Genomic DNA, 15,486 nt, shown 5'->3' with positions numbered 1-15,486 from the left:
CTGAAATTTTAGTAAATTCATGGGTGAATAATGCAAATTTACTTTGTTGTTGCCTCCGGTTTCCGCTTATAGTATGTATAATAATTGCCATCAGTGTAAGCGGACTGGTAAATGGTAAAAATGCTATACCAATTTGGATAGGAATAATTTATGGATCAATTGCTTTAACACGATATATTCAATGTCAGCTTTGGTTATATAGTTTTTCATTTCTCACATTACTCCTATTTGAATGATATTGTTCCATGGATCGGAATCATTTATATGCTACTGACTAGTGTTATATAGATACATAATTACGGAATATTTCATCATAAAAGGCCAAATGTTGTCTTGCGTTATCATTCAAAGTTAATCCTAAATTGTGATTTACACTATATAGAAGTGCGTCAATGGGGTAAATCATATGCCATTATATAGAGAGCTCTCCGACGATGTATAGTTCTTGATAAATGATGATGATTCTTAATGAATCTTGCTCCGTGACGACATTGCATTGAATCTATATTTGCTTAAAAACGGTACACAGAGTGGCGCTACTAAAATATGGTAGCAAGGATATATATGTACATGAACGTCAGAGTTACCCGAGTGTCTACATAAACATAAACAATATTTTCAGAGTAAGAAAGACCAGGGGTTTCTCTCATTAGGTGATGAATTTTCTTTCAGTATGTGTGAATAGCTTTTAGTCTCCTGGAGAGAACCCTAGACTACAAACGTCTCTCACTTGTACCATTTAAAAGGAATAAAAGAAATTGAGTTTAATTTACTGTATTTAGTATTCATTTAAATATCTCATTTCGTCGTATTTTTTATGATATGTAATCATTCGAATGATTGAGTGATCAACCCCGTTGACAGTTCCAACTAAACACCAGCGGTTCCAATCTTTGTCACCAAGGATTGCACCATGTCCGTCATCTCAATACAACCAACGAATTCCTACGACGGATATTTCTTCGTAGCCCCATAGAAATACAAAATTTTCCCCTAAGTGGGGTGCAAAATTCAATAGATTGGTGAGTCGTGAATAATGTGGCATACATCTGATTTTACATTCTATATCACATTGATTATCTCATCCGTTATCGCAAATCGAGAGAGACTAAATGAAATGTTTAATGTTAATGAAATGTTTCGTGACATCAATAATTTAATGATGTTGAAATTCACAATGACATAAATAGGTTCATTCGTTCATTTGTTCTTTCAATTAAATTCAAGTTGTGAAGATTGATTCCATTGTTTCCGCAAGTTTCCATTCAAAAAGAAGACACGAAGAAATTATTGGGAATGAAAGGCAATGAATTATTAAGTCATTGGCTTACAATGGAATACTTGCAGGCAATAGAAATAATGAGTAAAGTATTGTCCGTCATGCACCTGTAAATTGGCGCGCATCCCGTAGCACCATTCCTATTGTTGACTATAAAAATGTAGAATCGACATAATTTCGTGATTTGACCCCTTGATAATTTCTTGATTAACCGAGTCGTACTACCACGCCCTAGTACTCTTTGTACGCGAGACGGTTAACCCCGATTTTTTTAAAGAAAATGTTTCATATAAATCCGCAACTCAATAGCCAATTAATAAGACATTCATTGCCTCTTGTGAAAACAAGCTTGCTAGGTTATGGTTTTGGGAAAGGTTGCGAAACCGCGGCAGGATCTCCTCGGTCTGGGAAAAATCCAGATCTGCCAGCAAACTGGAGGACTTACACTATAATGCCACCACTTTTTTCAAAGTACTGACATTGCACCCACGGGGAACCTCGCGGAGGTAGTCCCTGGCATATGCCCAAATATGTAGGACCTCAAGCAGTACTGCCCCTCAATGGTCCATCTTCTAAATTCACAAAAGATGCCGTTACTATCAAAAGAACATCTGATAGAATTTAGAACTCGGCGAGATACCATTTTTCATGGTTTGATTTCCATTTTTATTTTTGGTTAATATTTTCAAATCCCAATGGTCTATATAATGAAATACACACAAAGAATCTTTGTGGAGTTTGAACTTCTTGGGTAGAATGCCATTTTGAATGGTTTGGTCACCATGCGCTACCAAGAACACAGACCGCACTTGGCATTATCACATTTCAAGTACTACTGTACAACTTCAGATGGGGTCCGGCTAGTAGTGGTTGAACCATCTTGAGGTTTTAGTCCCCAATGAGGAGCACACATTGCTTTTTTCTCTCTGATTATAGTTCTCTTCGAATTAGTTGATGCCTAAAAAAGATTAGGCGGTGTTTCTTGTTAATTTGAGAGTGAATTTCTGTGGTATCCGGTAGGTCAGTTGGTAAGAGTACCCACTCAGATGGAAAAGAATGCTCAAATAAATCTTTCAAAGTCTCAAATGGGTTACAACAAGGAACGGTTAATTCACCACTATTATTCAATATTTATACCAGCGATTTGTTAAATTTATTCGACTTAAATGTCGATCCCGAAAAAAAAAGCTGTAGCTTTCGCAGACGATTTGCTTGTCTATATCTCAGGCGAAAAATGTACAGTGATAAATGACTCACTTCAACAATTATTCGAAAAAATAGCAGATTTTTACCATACATGGAAATTGAAAATTAATACCACGAAATGCGAAACAATTTTAATGCGACCAACGCCGGATAAAGCGCATCCTAATGTTAGAAAGCACTGGAAATCCTGCCAACTAAGAAAGAAAATAGACTCCCCAATTACAGTTCCACATAAAAATGTAGTAAGGTATCTAGGGGTTTACATAGATCACCAAGTAAAATACACAGACCACGTTAAAATTCAACTGGAAAAAGCGAAAAAAGCGTTTAAGATACTTAGCAGATTATTCTACAATAAGCACGTACATAGGAAAGTAAAAATATTAAGTTATCTCCTACTTATAAGACTCATAATAATATATGTATGCTTGTCCCATTTGGTTCAACATTCCTGCACACTTGATGGGAAAAATTAGAATACTAGAGAGATATTGCTTGAGAGCATGTCTTAATATGTACAGAACCCCCGAGTCAAACCGTACAAAATCTTATATAAGAATGTAGTCTTATACAATAAAGCAAAAATCCCCAGAATAGACCATCATATATTCCGTTTATGCAGAAATCACATAGCTGAGGCATCGGCAGTCAAACTAGAAATCAATAGCTTAATTGGAGGACCGTTTTGTCCACAGGATAATTATTTCATTAAAGCAATGTCCACAGGGTTCACGCCACCAGAAATCTTTACATACCTCGATGCAAAGGGATATATTGTAGATGAAAACAATATTCCCATTATTTACCACGCGTGCAGATCCAATAATATCACCAGAGCAATTGATTACACCCCTCATCTAAATTGTGCTAACGTCATGAATCACTCAACAATTAAGTTTAGTACTGATCTACCTAATAGAGATAAAGCAATTAAACTTGATGAGATCAAACCCTACTGGTGGAGATGTATGCTCCAAGAACTGACTAGAAACCAGTAAGGGCCTTTCTCTGAAATATCAATTACAGAGAATCTATTTTCGTTGTTAGGATATATCTGTACATATTTATATTTATTGTTTTTTAGTTCTTAAGTCTCAAAATAAAAAACTATGTAAGAGCCTTTTTAATGACCATTTTTGGGCTCACTCTCACAGACAATAACTAGTTTTGAAACTAGCGTTTTCATAATTTTCAGTACTAATTAACAAAACAAGGTTTGTGAATTTAGAAGATGATCTAATCATCAGTAAGACGATTCCAAATGTCATAGTACGAGGGATCCTTCCAAAGGATAAAGAAATAAGTTTATGGGTGCGTTGGCTTATTCAATGTATTTTCCATATGTATTTTTCTCGCTCAATAAACGTACTTTTATATAAAAAAAAACAAAAAAAAAAGTTGGTAAGAGTACCCGGCGCGATACTGAGAGACCCGGGTTCGGTTCCCGGCTGGGTTAATGCGGAAATTTTTTCTCTCTGATTATAGTTCTCTTCGAGCAATGAGAGCAAGTAGAATTGTATTTCAAATGAGTTGGAGCGTGTCAGGAGGTTCCCAGTAGATGTAGGTTGGAAATTCCAAGCCTACATCGTTCTCTTGTCCTTTGATACCTTCATCTCTATTATGGAATACAATAAAGAAGCAATTTTGGTCTGCCAGGGGGCCAATTAATAAGACAGGAAAGTTCGGTCTACGTCCAAGATAAATTTTCGATCTTCGATGAATATTCTGTGACGCGAGCGTATAATATATCATTTTCTCCCCCCCCCGGCATCTTCATCAGTTTATATACCATTGTAATTCCTAGAATGAGAGTCGTATTTGAATAACGATGAAAATTCAGTGTCGCCACTCGAAGGCGTTGGGGGGTTTAGTTTTTGGTGAACAGGTTGATCATTTGGTCTATGGGCTGATGGATCGAGATTGATGAAAGATAAAGTGCTGTATCGGTAAATTTTTAATAAACTTTTTATATTTATTCTAGTAATCCTTGAGCTATTGATTTAGCATATACATTCTAATTCACCGTTGGATAACCTATCCCCCCCCCCCCCCACTCCACTCACTTGACTGCGAAATCACACAGTTCATCATCGCCGATATTTCCCCCTGAAGATATCTCCAACCGCCTAACAGCACTCGGAAATCAGCGATCGATGGCCGAGAACCCCCGAATGGATCGAGGAAGAACCCAACGGCCCATCGGTCACTCACTCGTACGACAGCTGTCTCCACATAAATACGTTGCGAAATCGAGCCGAACGACAGGTGAATTAGTAATTACAATATTGCCTCAGCACAAGCGCACCGAAACCTGAAAAGTGACCCACAGAAACCACGGCCAAGAGGAGAGGCTATGTGGGCATGCTCCTGGCCTAGGGAAGACCCCCGAACAGCTGTCGTAGTCCGAGTGAAATAACCTGTGAAGGAACATGGGGTCTTCACCGAGTGACTACCTTTCCATTCCTCCTTTCCCCCAAATGGTGAGCCCTCATTAGACCTCCCCTAACTTCTTAACCCCCTATTTAAAATATAGACCATTGTGCTATTATGAATTATTAGATTTCTCCCTCTATTATTATTATTATATACTGTGGTCCGACAAGTGACCTGCCTCAACCCACACTTCTGCATAAAGATGAACAATTTAGAAGAGGCCCCGATCATTATCGTCGCACAGAATCTTATCTAAATTGAGCTAACAATATATTAAGTATTAACGCTTTATTCAGTGCCCCCTTTATTTTTGACTTCCGCCGATCATTTCATTAGAATAATATTTTAAAACGTCACAATTCACAACATCTTCATTATATATTTGTTATTGCATTTCATGTCTATGTCTGTCTTTAATTGGCTCCATTAATAATGCCTGCTACATACACATAGAGAAAAAAACTTGGTTCCATCGAAAAGATGAATGCTCATCTGCGTAAAATTTTCTTGTATCGAGGTTGTTATTTATTATGCGACAATACTTAGACGATTTGGGTTCCATTCGCGCTTCGGTCGGGTTGGGACTACGCGACTAAGTTTTGCCGGAGCGGGTGGCTGCCACTAGTGCAACTTTGTTTTCCACCATGTTTTCTTCACAATGTTCCTTCAGCTATTTCCAAAATTTACATGTATTCACATGAAACAAAATGAAAAAAGCTTCCGTTCGGGAAGCGAAAATCAGTTCAACTTTCTTTGACCTTTTCCATTTCATTGCTGTTTCGTCGCGGAATTGTTCATTGTGTGGGGGTAATTTAAAATTGGAAAAAATACCCCGTTTTTAGAAATTGTGCTTAAGGGACTTCCGCAGTGAGTCAATAGAATAGAATAGAAAGAAATGCACGAAAGCGTTGCAATTTTCAGTATACATCTGCATCGGGACTAAAAATATGTAGCCGAAGTCCGAAAACAATGGGCTACATATTTTGCTTTTAATTAATTATCTAAGACATGCCATTTGTACAGGCTCTTATGGCACGCAATTTTCAAAAATCAATTAAAAATAATCGACAATCGCCAAAAAATCGAAAAACCTGCCGAATCACTCCGTAAACTAATCAAGAAGAAATAAAACTGATTTTTTTCATATGTTACCAAGTGGATTTCGTGTTTTGATTAAAAAATCTATCGTCAGTCAGGAAATTTCATCGAAATGACCATCAAACGTGGCAACGTTGAGAGGTGGTTGAAGCACTCCGCGGCGTGGTGGACGGGGTGGTACGGTAGCGGGACATTCAAATATTCGGGGCTTCCATCAGAATTCACTGGATAGGACAATATAAATTTCATGTTTCTTTAATTATTTTTCCTTTATATCTCAATCTTGATAAACTATCACGTTTCTCCATTATGTATCACAGTGATTTTTTTTTAATTTAAAACTCAAAAAATATAACCTCTGCAACAAAACAATACCACTCCCGACGCTGTGATATAGGCTATCTTGACTGACAAGCGTACCAACTCCATCGGCCGAAAATACGTTGTTGTCAAATGTATTCAGAAAATTTTAATAGATGAATAAATTCATGTAAATAATTTCGAATGTCTAAAAACGTTTTGAATTAATTTATTCATCACCAATAACTGAGAGGAAACAAATCGGACTGATTTCTATGCATACATTTACTCATTTATATTTGATGTATGTTTTTTCGCAAGTTGTCACGAGCTGTCGGAACCTTTGATCTTTACCCCCACTCTATGTTCTCCCACCTATACTGCGGAAGTCCCTTAAAATTATTTTATAATTCGTCGTCTAGGAAATTTTAATCGTTTCAAATATTGTAATATGGCTCTTCTAAAGGTTACATCTTCAAATATTCCGTCAGTTAAAAACAAAATTTTTATTACGGTCAAAATTTCAATCTTTGGAATAATTCTCAAAATTCAAAAACCTTTCTCTTTTCTTTTGCACCCTATTCCTTCGAATCCGGGAAAATAATTCATTATGCGCGCTCATTTATTCAATTATTTTACAACCTTATTACAGTCATCAATTGTCCTCTCCTGTCAAAATCTCAGTAAAAATAATCAACTGCTTCAGAACTCGGATCATTTATTACTTAATTACGGTCACTCGGACAGTTCAGACCCAGACACGCCTCAAACTTGCGGCGCCTTTTTTTTTCTTCCACCCTCTCTTCATTTCATCTACAGATAAACCAATGAAAAGGTTCTTGCACTTTTTTTTCACCAATTACAATTCAACAAATTTTTCTGCACAGTTCACGCGGACTTTGAATATATAACTCGCCACTTTTCTCCACATTTTCCAGTATTGATTTTTTACTTGACAACTTAACAACTTAGAGTACCGAATCTTTTTTTTCCGTGTATTTTCGTATAGTCGAATAGTCACATTGCGTTGGTTCTACTTTAACATATAATTCCCGTAATTTCAACTCCATTCACAGTCCATTTTCAATTTATATTACACTATTCGAAAATTTATCACATATAATACCACAAGTGGTTCAAAATTATCGAATATTTCCCGATAGATTCGTTGCAAACAAATGAAGGAGTCAAGTTTTTCAGGCTAAAAAATCACGAGTGCGAAGCACGAGTGATTTTTCCTGAAAAACTTGACGACTTCATTTGTATGCAGGGAACCTAGAGGGAAATATCAAACTTGACTCCTTCATTTGTTTGCAACGAATCTATCGGGAAATATTCGATAATTTTGAACCACTTGTGGTATTATATGTGATTATTTTTCCCACCCAAATTTCAGCCAATAGAATTGCACCATTTGTTGATATTTTGTATAGCCTACCTCGAATATCAGCGATTATTTTTCCCATCCAAATCTTGGCCAATAGGATTGCACCATTCGACGTTATTTTGTATAGTCAACACGGTATTTCAGCGGATATTCTTGGAAATTTCACTGGAAATTTTGCATGTTGATATATATAAAAAAAAACAAATGTTGAAGTAACCCTCAATTGTATCTGACAGATTAAATGGCAATTCGTTGAAAATTATGTCTCATGGTGCAATTCTATCGGCCAAGATTTGGATGCAAAAAATAATCCCCCGAATACCACTCGAACTTCGAAATTATCTGATATTTCCCTCAAGGTTCCCTGCAAACAAATAAGCTCGTCAAGTTTTCCAGAAAAATCACTCGCGCTTCGCGCTCGTGATTTTTAAACTGGAAAACTTGACACGTTCATTTGTTTGCAACGAACCTATCGGGAAATATCCGATAATTTCGGAGCTCTTGTGGTATTACATGCGATAATTTTTTGAATATTTTGGTAAACAAACGACACTTAACCAAATAAACCTCTTTTCATGTCATGGCACAATTCTCTTGGCCGAAATTTGGATAGGAAAAATAATCCCCTGAATACCACTCGAGCTTCAAAATTATAGAATATTTCCCTCTAGGTTCCCTGCATACAAATGAAGTCGTCAAGTTTTTCAGGAAAAATCACTCGTGCTTCGCACTCGTGATTTTTTAGCCTGAAAAACTTGACTCCTTCATTTGTTTGCAACGAATCTATCGGGAAATATTCGATAATTTTGAACCACTTGTGGTATTATATGTGATTATTTTTCCTATCCAAATTTCGGCCAAGAGAATTGTGCCATGACATGAAAAGAGGTTTATTTGATTAAGTTGTCGTTTGTTTATCAAAATTATCAAACAATTATCACTAGTATGAAGTAGTTCCCAAATTCTCCTGAATATGTTACTGGATTGTTTAAGATAAACGTCGTAACAGTTATTATTAGACATTAGACAATTTTCATGAATTCATTATTTGTTAAGTTTGTGTTATTTAGAATTTGGAGATGATAATTTCCTTCATGATATTTTCTGAATGCCCCCCAGTAAAAATTCTGCATAAATTAAATGTTTTTTCTGAGAAGATGAAGATTGTTTCTGCTGAAACAGTTTATCAAATTGCTGATTACCAGCCGCAAGTCCAAAAGGTCTAAGCCCAGATAACACTGAGCTGTTGTACGTCAATTCATTGAACTGATTTTATACCTTTGATCTTTATCACATTGAGCATTATTCGTCCTGTTTTTCGCCATTGAGGTTTAAATGGCTAAATATCTTATTAATATTTCTTAAATTTGAGTCTACTTGTTCATTAATTTGTGTGGCTTTTGTCATGATCGTGTTATAGATTTTTTTGTTGCATTCTAATAGCCCATAGACCAATATAGTGTTGATTGTAGGTTTGGCACATCTTGCGGTACTGAGCTCAGAGGTATGTATACATTGCGTAACAACGTATGTTTCCTCTGTACTGGTGGTGTATTCCTGCGTAACTGATCGCTTTCTCAATTGTTCTAGAAAGTCACACAATTTTTTCATCTCTAATTTGCTTATTTAAATGTAGTCCTTCCTCAGTAATTTTTGTAGCTAGCGCATTCAATTAATAGTTTCACGGAGTCTTCAACGAGGAGGCAGCCTTTGATACATTTATATTCTAAGCAACAGTTTGTATATGCGTGACACAGTCGTTGACATTTTTTACATTGACAAACTTTTCTTCGTGTAATGTTTCCCATCTGACTTGCTAATAAAGTATGATTTTAAAGCTGAGCATTGCTCGGATATTTGGATCTGGAAAACGTGATTATTGTTGTGTTTGTTAAATTGTACCTTTGAAACTTTTAGAATTTCTACATTAATTAAGTAAAAACAATAGATTTATTGCATTCTCTCATCTTCTATTAAATCACTGAAGAGATATTCAGAGCTGTAAGATTAGGTTTTGTCCGCTTAGGAGTCTACATGTATAGTATTATTGAATTCCGTCTTTTGTCAGGAGCTCTTTCATTATTTGATACATATCTGGATGTTTAAAGCAAAATTTATTATTATCATTTTTAGATGTGTTTAAGATTTTAGTAGTTCAGTCTTTTATATTTTTATTGTAGGAATATATTGCTGGAGGTTTATGAACTGAATGTCTCCCCGTATTTGTTGACGGTGGTGTGTTGTCAGCGAGATGGTCTCATTTTCACTCTCCTCCAGTGGTGGGCCAATAATTCTCTCGCAAATCGGCAGTGTTGACATTCCATTGTTAGATTTTTGGGGTTTTGCCTCGTTTTGGTAGTCCCGTCTTTTGGGGAATTCTCACTATCCGATCTCATCACTTCGGAATTGTTGCTTTCTCCTTTCTGATTACTACACCCTTTTGATGGTGTTCCAGTTTTTCTCCAGTGATTGTCATGATGACCTCTCGCGGCGTTCTTTATTCAGTCATTCATAAAATTTTTCCTCCAATCGGCCAAAGGTCAAGCACATAGGTATACGAGTTATTGAAAAAAGCAAAGACAATTCAATCTTATTATAGACCTATATAAATTGAATTTATAACCATGGGATCAGTCTCCCTGAAGAGTCGGTCTATGTCGTTTTACAATGAAACTACAGATGCATGTTCATGGTATACTATAAGCAAATGATGCTATGATCTTTGTGACTTTGACGCCTCGAAATCAGTGGGACGACTGCTCTAGAAGTGAGAACACATCTTAGTAAAATACGAGACCAAATGTGGGCCCTATTTGCATTAATTTATGTCATTGTGCTTTCTGGATTAAGATAGTTTACTTGCTCTTGTATAAGTGTCATTCACTTATTAACTTGGCTTCCAACAAAGCCAATGATATTTTTTTTTTGATGATCATCACGCCTCGGAGGGTCAGAAAAGATATTGTATTGTCCCTCAGATAACTCGCTATTGAGTCTTAGTACTGCTTAGTATTGGGGCTTGCTTTTATTCGTTTTTCCTGGTTGGCCTTGACTTGCCGTTTTACCGCATCTTCTTTGGAGAGCCCCATACACTAGGCAGTAGCTATCAACCAGTAGAAACACCAAGGGCTTAACCAGTGCCGTGCAAAATTAGTACTCGCTCTGAGGATACGCTTCGCGAGATACTCTGGACAATATCAAGACTGCGAACTGAGGAATCGAAACCAACAGCAGAACTCTCAATGCTGATAGACAAGTCAGAGCAATAGTAAACTTCATTGACGAAAGCAGGTGTATGAAAAATTATTACCTTACATTAGAGAAATGAAGTATAAGAGGATTAGACTATGGGTAGTACAGGATTCCAGTGGTAGCTGTGGTCATTTTGTCGATGGTGCACTCCAGTTCAGAGGTTCTGAATTACCGGTAGACCTGCACGTTATCGATTTCCGCATCCTCATCTACCTAAATAATGAATAAGACAAGCTCTTGCCACACTGCATTGTTGACCAAGGAAGCACAAAGAGCACGGTATCACCTAAAATCGTGAGGCAACATCTGATTGTTGACTTTCCCCAGAGCTAGAACTACAAATCTCGTCCAGATGGCCGGACTTTTTGCAGCCGCAAAGGCCCAATTGAAGAGCCTCACCAAGCGAGACAGTAGAAGTGGCAGAATAGTGAGAACCATAGATTTGGCAATGCTATCAGGACTTTTAACTTCAGAGGACAAATGTCCTTCCAACAGATAGGACAGGACCTTTTCAATCTGACCTTATCTTCTATAGTAGCTCTTTTGATAGCGAGGGATAGGAGTTACCACAAAAGGATATAGAAGTTTAGCCCGAGTGCAAGTTGGAAGAATCAGCCATATAGCGACGGATAGTATTGAACAGCCAAAGATGTCGTAGATAGCATGGGCACATAGAAGAAGGCAGGGGCTGTGTCAGAGCGAGATTGATTGATCAAGGGTAGAGATTAGCTGCGGCTCCGCCAATAAGAAAATTCATGAAAAAAAGCCCAGAAGCGAGCAATGGTGGGAAGTTAATGAGGCAGTCAGGACCGCCCAAGTATGAAATAACTGCAAAAATAGTCCGCAAATAAACAGGCGAACAGAACTGTGTACTGAATCATCCTGCATCTGACTGAGTGCTGAGCTGTTTGTTCCGTATGAATTCGAAATCTAGCCAGACACGTAGGATATTGGGAGTACTTGATATGTATTCAATCCATGTCAGTATTTTATAGTTTTTCTCCGAACAGTACCGAAACGTTTAGAATATTCTTAATAAACCCAACCAGAGAAGAAACAGAGAGGAATGAATGAACAAGGGCCTTTTGTCAAACGGGTTCAGAGTGTGAAAACTTTGGTCGGGAAGAGTCAGTTGATCTAGAAACATCATACGAGAAACATATGCCTTCTCCGTGCGATAAATAATAGATTAAAGTTCATTTTCGAATGGTTTTTATATTAATTAACAATCCTTGTCCATAATCCAATATATTAGGTGTGTGAATAAGTCTTTCCCGTTTTTTGTAAGAGATGCCGCCACCAATACTGTGCGAGTATTCAATGGTTACATATGTCATAATCAAAGCTTATTCATCTGTCAACAATTCCACACTAACACATTAGTTGAAATTTTTTCGCATCATAAATTTTTGATATCGTGAAAATGTCGAAATTTGAGCCGAGTCGACGTCATTTGCGGGAAGTTTCACTTTATTGGTTCAATTTGAAGAAATCTGCTGCCGAGGCGCATCGATTGCTTCAGGAAGCTTATGGAGAAGGTTGCGTCGATGATTCAAGTGTTCGCGGATGGTTTCGACGCTTCAAAAGTGGTGATTTCGACGTGGAAGACAAGGAGCGTTCCGGGCGGCCGCAAATCTTTGAAGATCAAGAATTGGCGACTTTGCTTGATGAAGATTCGTGTCAAACGCAAGAAGACGATGGCCAATACTTTCAATAATTCATTTGTAACCATTTTTTCACAATAAAGGCTCAAAATTTGAAAAAAACGGGAAAGACTTATTCACACTCCTAATAGACATATGAATTTCGTGGTCAAACTCCATTTGGTATTAAAAATTGAAGGCTCCACTACTTTGAGTTTCCTTCATTTCGTGAGCAGGACCAATGCCGTTTTATTAGGGTTGATCTTCAAGCCGTGCGATGGATACCAACCCTGCTCTAGATCGAGCGCTCTTTGCATTCGGGCCCGATGGACCCCCGGATGGTCCGAAGTGACCGTTATTGCTACGTCTTCCACACGGCCCACTCCCGCGACCATGATTACTTTCTAGCCCTTCCACAGCCCATCAACGACGAGGAGCTACAACAGGGAGAGAGAACTCCTCTCTGAGGGCATACGTTTCAGGGCAATACCCCTCCAGGAAGAGAAAAGCTCGCTGTCGCCAAATCTCAAGAATGGAACCTGTCCAATCGTATGGGTCCGGCACTAGGATTCCCATACATACACGCCCTGCGGTCAGGTACGTCTTAAGAGTAAATTAAATGTTCCCCTGAGGTGTTAAGACCTCATCGTGTGTGCACCATCTCAAGCTTCCTCTACAAAAGCGTAGAGGTCACCTTGCAGTGTTGCAAGTTCATCTGGAAGAGTTGAAGACACCGCAAGCCGTTAGACACTCACTCATAGGGAGCATGGAGTTTTCCCCTTCCAGGTGCGTAAGAGCCACGTTAGCTGATTCCGTCGACCTCAGTAGGACTATTGTCATCCTCGCTCGACTTCGGGCAACCAGTCGATTGCCGCTCTGTCGGGGCTTTATGTCGGTACAGGGCATCCTATGGATGACCTTGAGATTTGAGCCCCGACAGATAGGATGCCCTGTACCGGCCATAGGATGCCCTGTACCGGCATAAAGCTCTCGAAAAGCGACATGCCACCCCCCCCCCCATGTACGCAGTACAGCTCTCCGAGAAGCTCTCTGATTATGGCCTCCGGCCGGCTATCCAGGATTACGTAGTCCGGGTACCCTTCGGGTACCACGGCTACCATCCTCCTCCTAACGGTCGCATCACCCAAAAAAGAAAGCCCGATTCCTCTTGGTCGGCTGAGTAGCCTCTCGAGGAGTGGTCCCGGAGGACCGAGGTCGTCTTCAGAGCAGTCCGTGAGGAGAGCACGTCTAAATATCCGGTCGAAAATATCCAGTCCAAAATATCCAGTCCAAAATATCCAGTTAAAAATATCCAATTCGAAAATATCCGATTGTAAAAAACCCAATAGCAAATATATCCGCGAACATTGGATCTGTTTATAGATCCAAGGAGGTGGATTGGAGTTCAAAATAAATTTGTCTAATTTTTGTATTGGATTTGATAGCATGTGGATATTTGTGTTTTGGATATTATTGTTTTGGACATTTTTCATTGGAGATTTTTGTTTGGGTATTTTCGACTGGATATTTAGACGTGGAACCGTCCGTGAGGGTTCTTCCCACGTCATCCACGGGTACAGATGTTGGGGGAGAATGAGGGTGCTCCGTCCCGGCCAGGCCAGCAAGCCTGGTCTCGCGGGCCCTCATTTTAGGAAGGAGCCTGAGAGTATTGTCTGATAATATGGGGGGGGGGGGATCCAAAAAATAAAAAATTCTGGCTAATTTTAAGGAGTCTACAAATAAGAAAAAAGTTGGCATGTCGTAACTGAAAATTTCGGTTCCTGTGTCCCAATTAAAGTATCATCAAGTTGGAAAGATCAATCACCGCATATGACGAATCAACTTATCACTGGCATCGGATTTCACGTATACTCAAGTACGCGTGTAATTATTCAATTATCCTAATAACACGATCAGTAAGGAAAGATGCTACAAAGAATGAAATCAATGAAGTAGTATCGCAAGAATCATATGGGCAGAATGATTTGCCCATTTTGCGAAAATCCTCTTTTGCTCGGTAAAAAAATCGCTTTCTCTTACAGGCTATTATGGTGAATGTATTGGCAATTGTGTCACAAGTGTAAATTGACACATTATGCTTCTCAAGCGGTTAGTAATGAGAATTAGTAATTACCTGTGCTTGTTTATTGGGCTCAAGACGTAGAAGACAGCCAACCTGTTGGGCTCTCATATGAACAATTCCGGCGCATACGAAATTATCGGGATTTGGATCGATCCCGTCCAGCAACTGCATTCCGAAGCCCTGGAGCTTAGTACGCACCTGTTGGAGGTCCATGGGCGTTTGCGCTTTGAATATTTTCTGAGAACGCTGCTGATTTGCCCTGAAATATAGTGAATAGTTGTTAATGTTTACGGTTTCAGTGAAAATAGCGCGAGAGAAAATAGATGTATTGAACAAAAAATGGTTCTGCCGAAGAACTGTTCCATGTGAGAGTAGTACTCAACAGCATAGAAAACATGTACTGGAAAAATTAACGTATTCCGTGAACGATAAGGGAAGGAAGGTTGAGCGCCAATCTGATGCAAGCATAGATGGTAAATCAGAGCGGTCAGGGGGAGGAAGGGAAATTACTGAGGCTCGATCCCGATGGCCGCCCTGCGGAAACTGGCCCGCGGAGAGATGGGAACAACTAAAATGCGGAACTGCATGACTGGGTGCCTCGAAAGGCTCAGCTAGGGCACGGGAACGCGATCGCCAAGTATTAGCAATATTACACAGCCATCCATTCGTAATCACGATGGGCGGGCAAAATAGCAAGTTCAAGGATAGCGTTGGGTACTTAGGAGCACATTTCGATAGAAACATACGTGTCCGGACCCATATACATAGGTCACATAGTGCGGAAAGCGGGAGAACTTTTGAGCTG

General features: G+C 38.8%; 1 protein-coding gene across 3 annotated transcripts in view; it reads right to left on the bottom strand.

The window, feature by feature from the left end:
- The window catches only part of Ap-2alpha (Adaptor Protein complex 2, alpha subunit), a 39,827-nt gene that overhangs the window by 1,113 nt on the left and 23,228 nt on the right, over positions 1–15,486 (bottom strand). For all 3 annotated transcript variants that reach the window (XM_064131863.1, XM_064131874.1, XM_064131884.1), the window contains exon 8: positions 14,733–14,940. In XM_064131863.1, the coding sequence (XP_063987933.1) occupies positions 14,733–14,940 (208 nt within the window). The remainder of the gene's footprint in view (positions 1–14,732; positions 14,941–15,486) is intronic.

This window comes from Diachasmimorpha longicaudata, chromosome 1 (genome assembly GCF_034640455.1).
Source record: "Diachasmimorpha longicaudata isolate KC_UGA_2023 chromosome 1, iyDiaLong2, whole genome shotgun sequence".
Lineage (NCBI taxonomy): Eukaryota > Metazoa > Arthropoda > Insecta > Hymenoptera > Braconidae > Diachasmimorpha > Diachasmimorpha longicaudata.
Note: the sequence above shows the minus strand (reverse complement) of the source record. Positions and strands in the feature narration are given on the sequence as shown.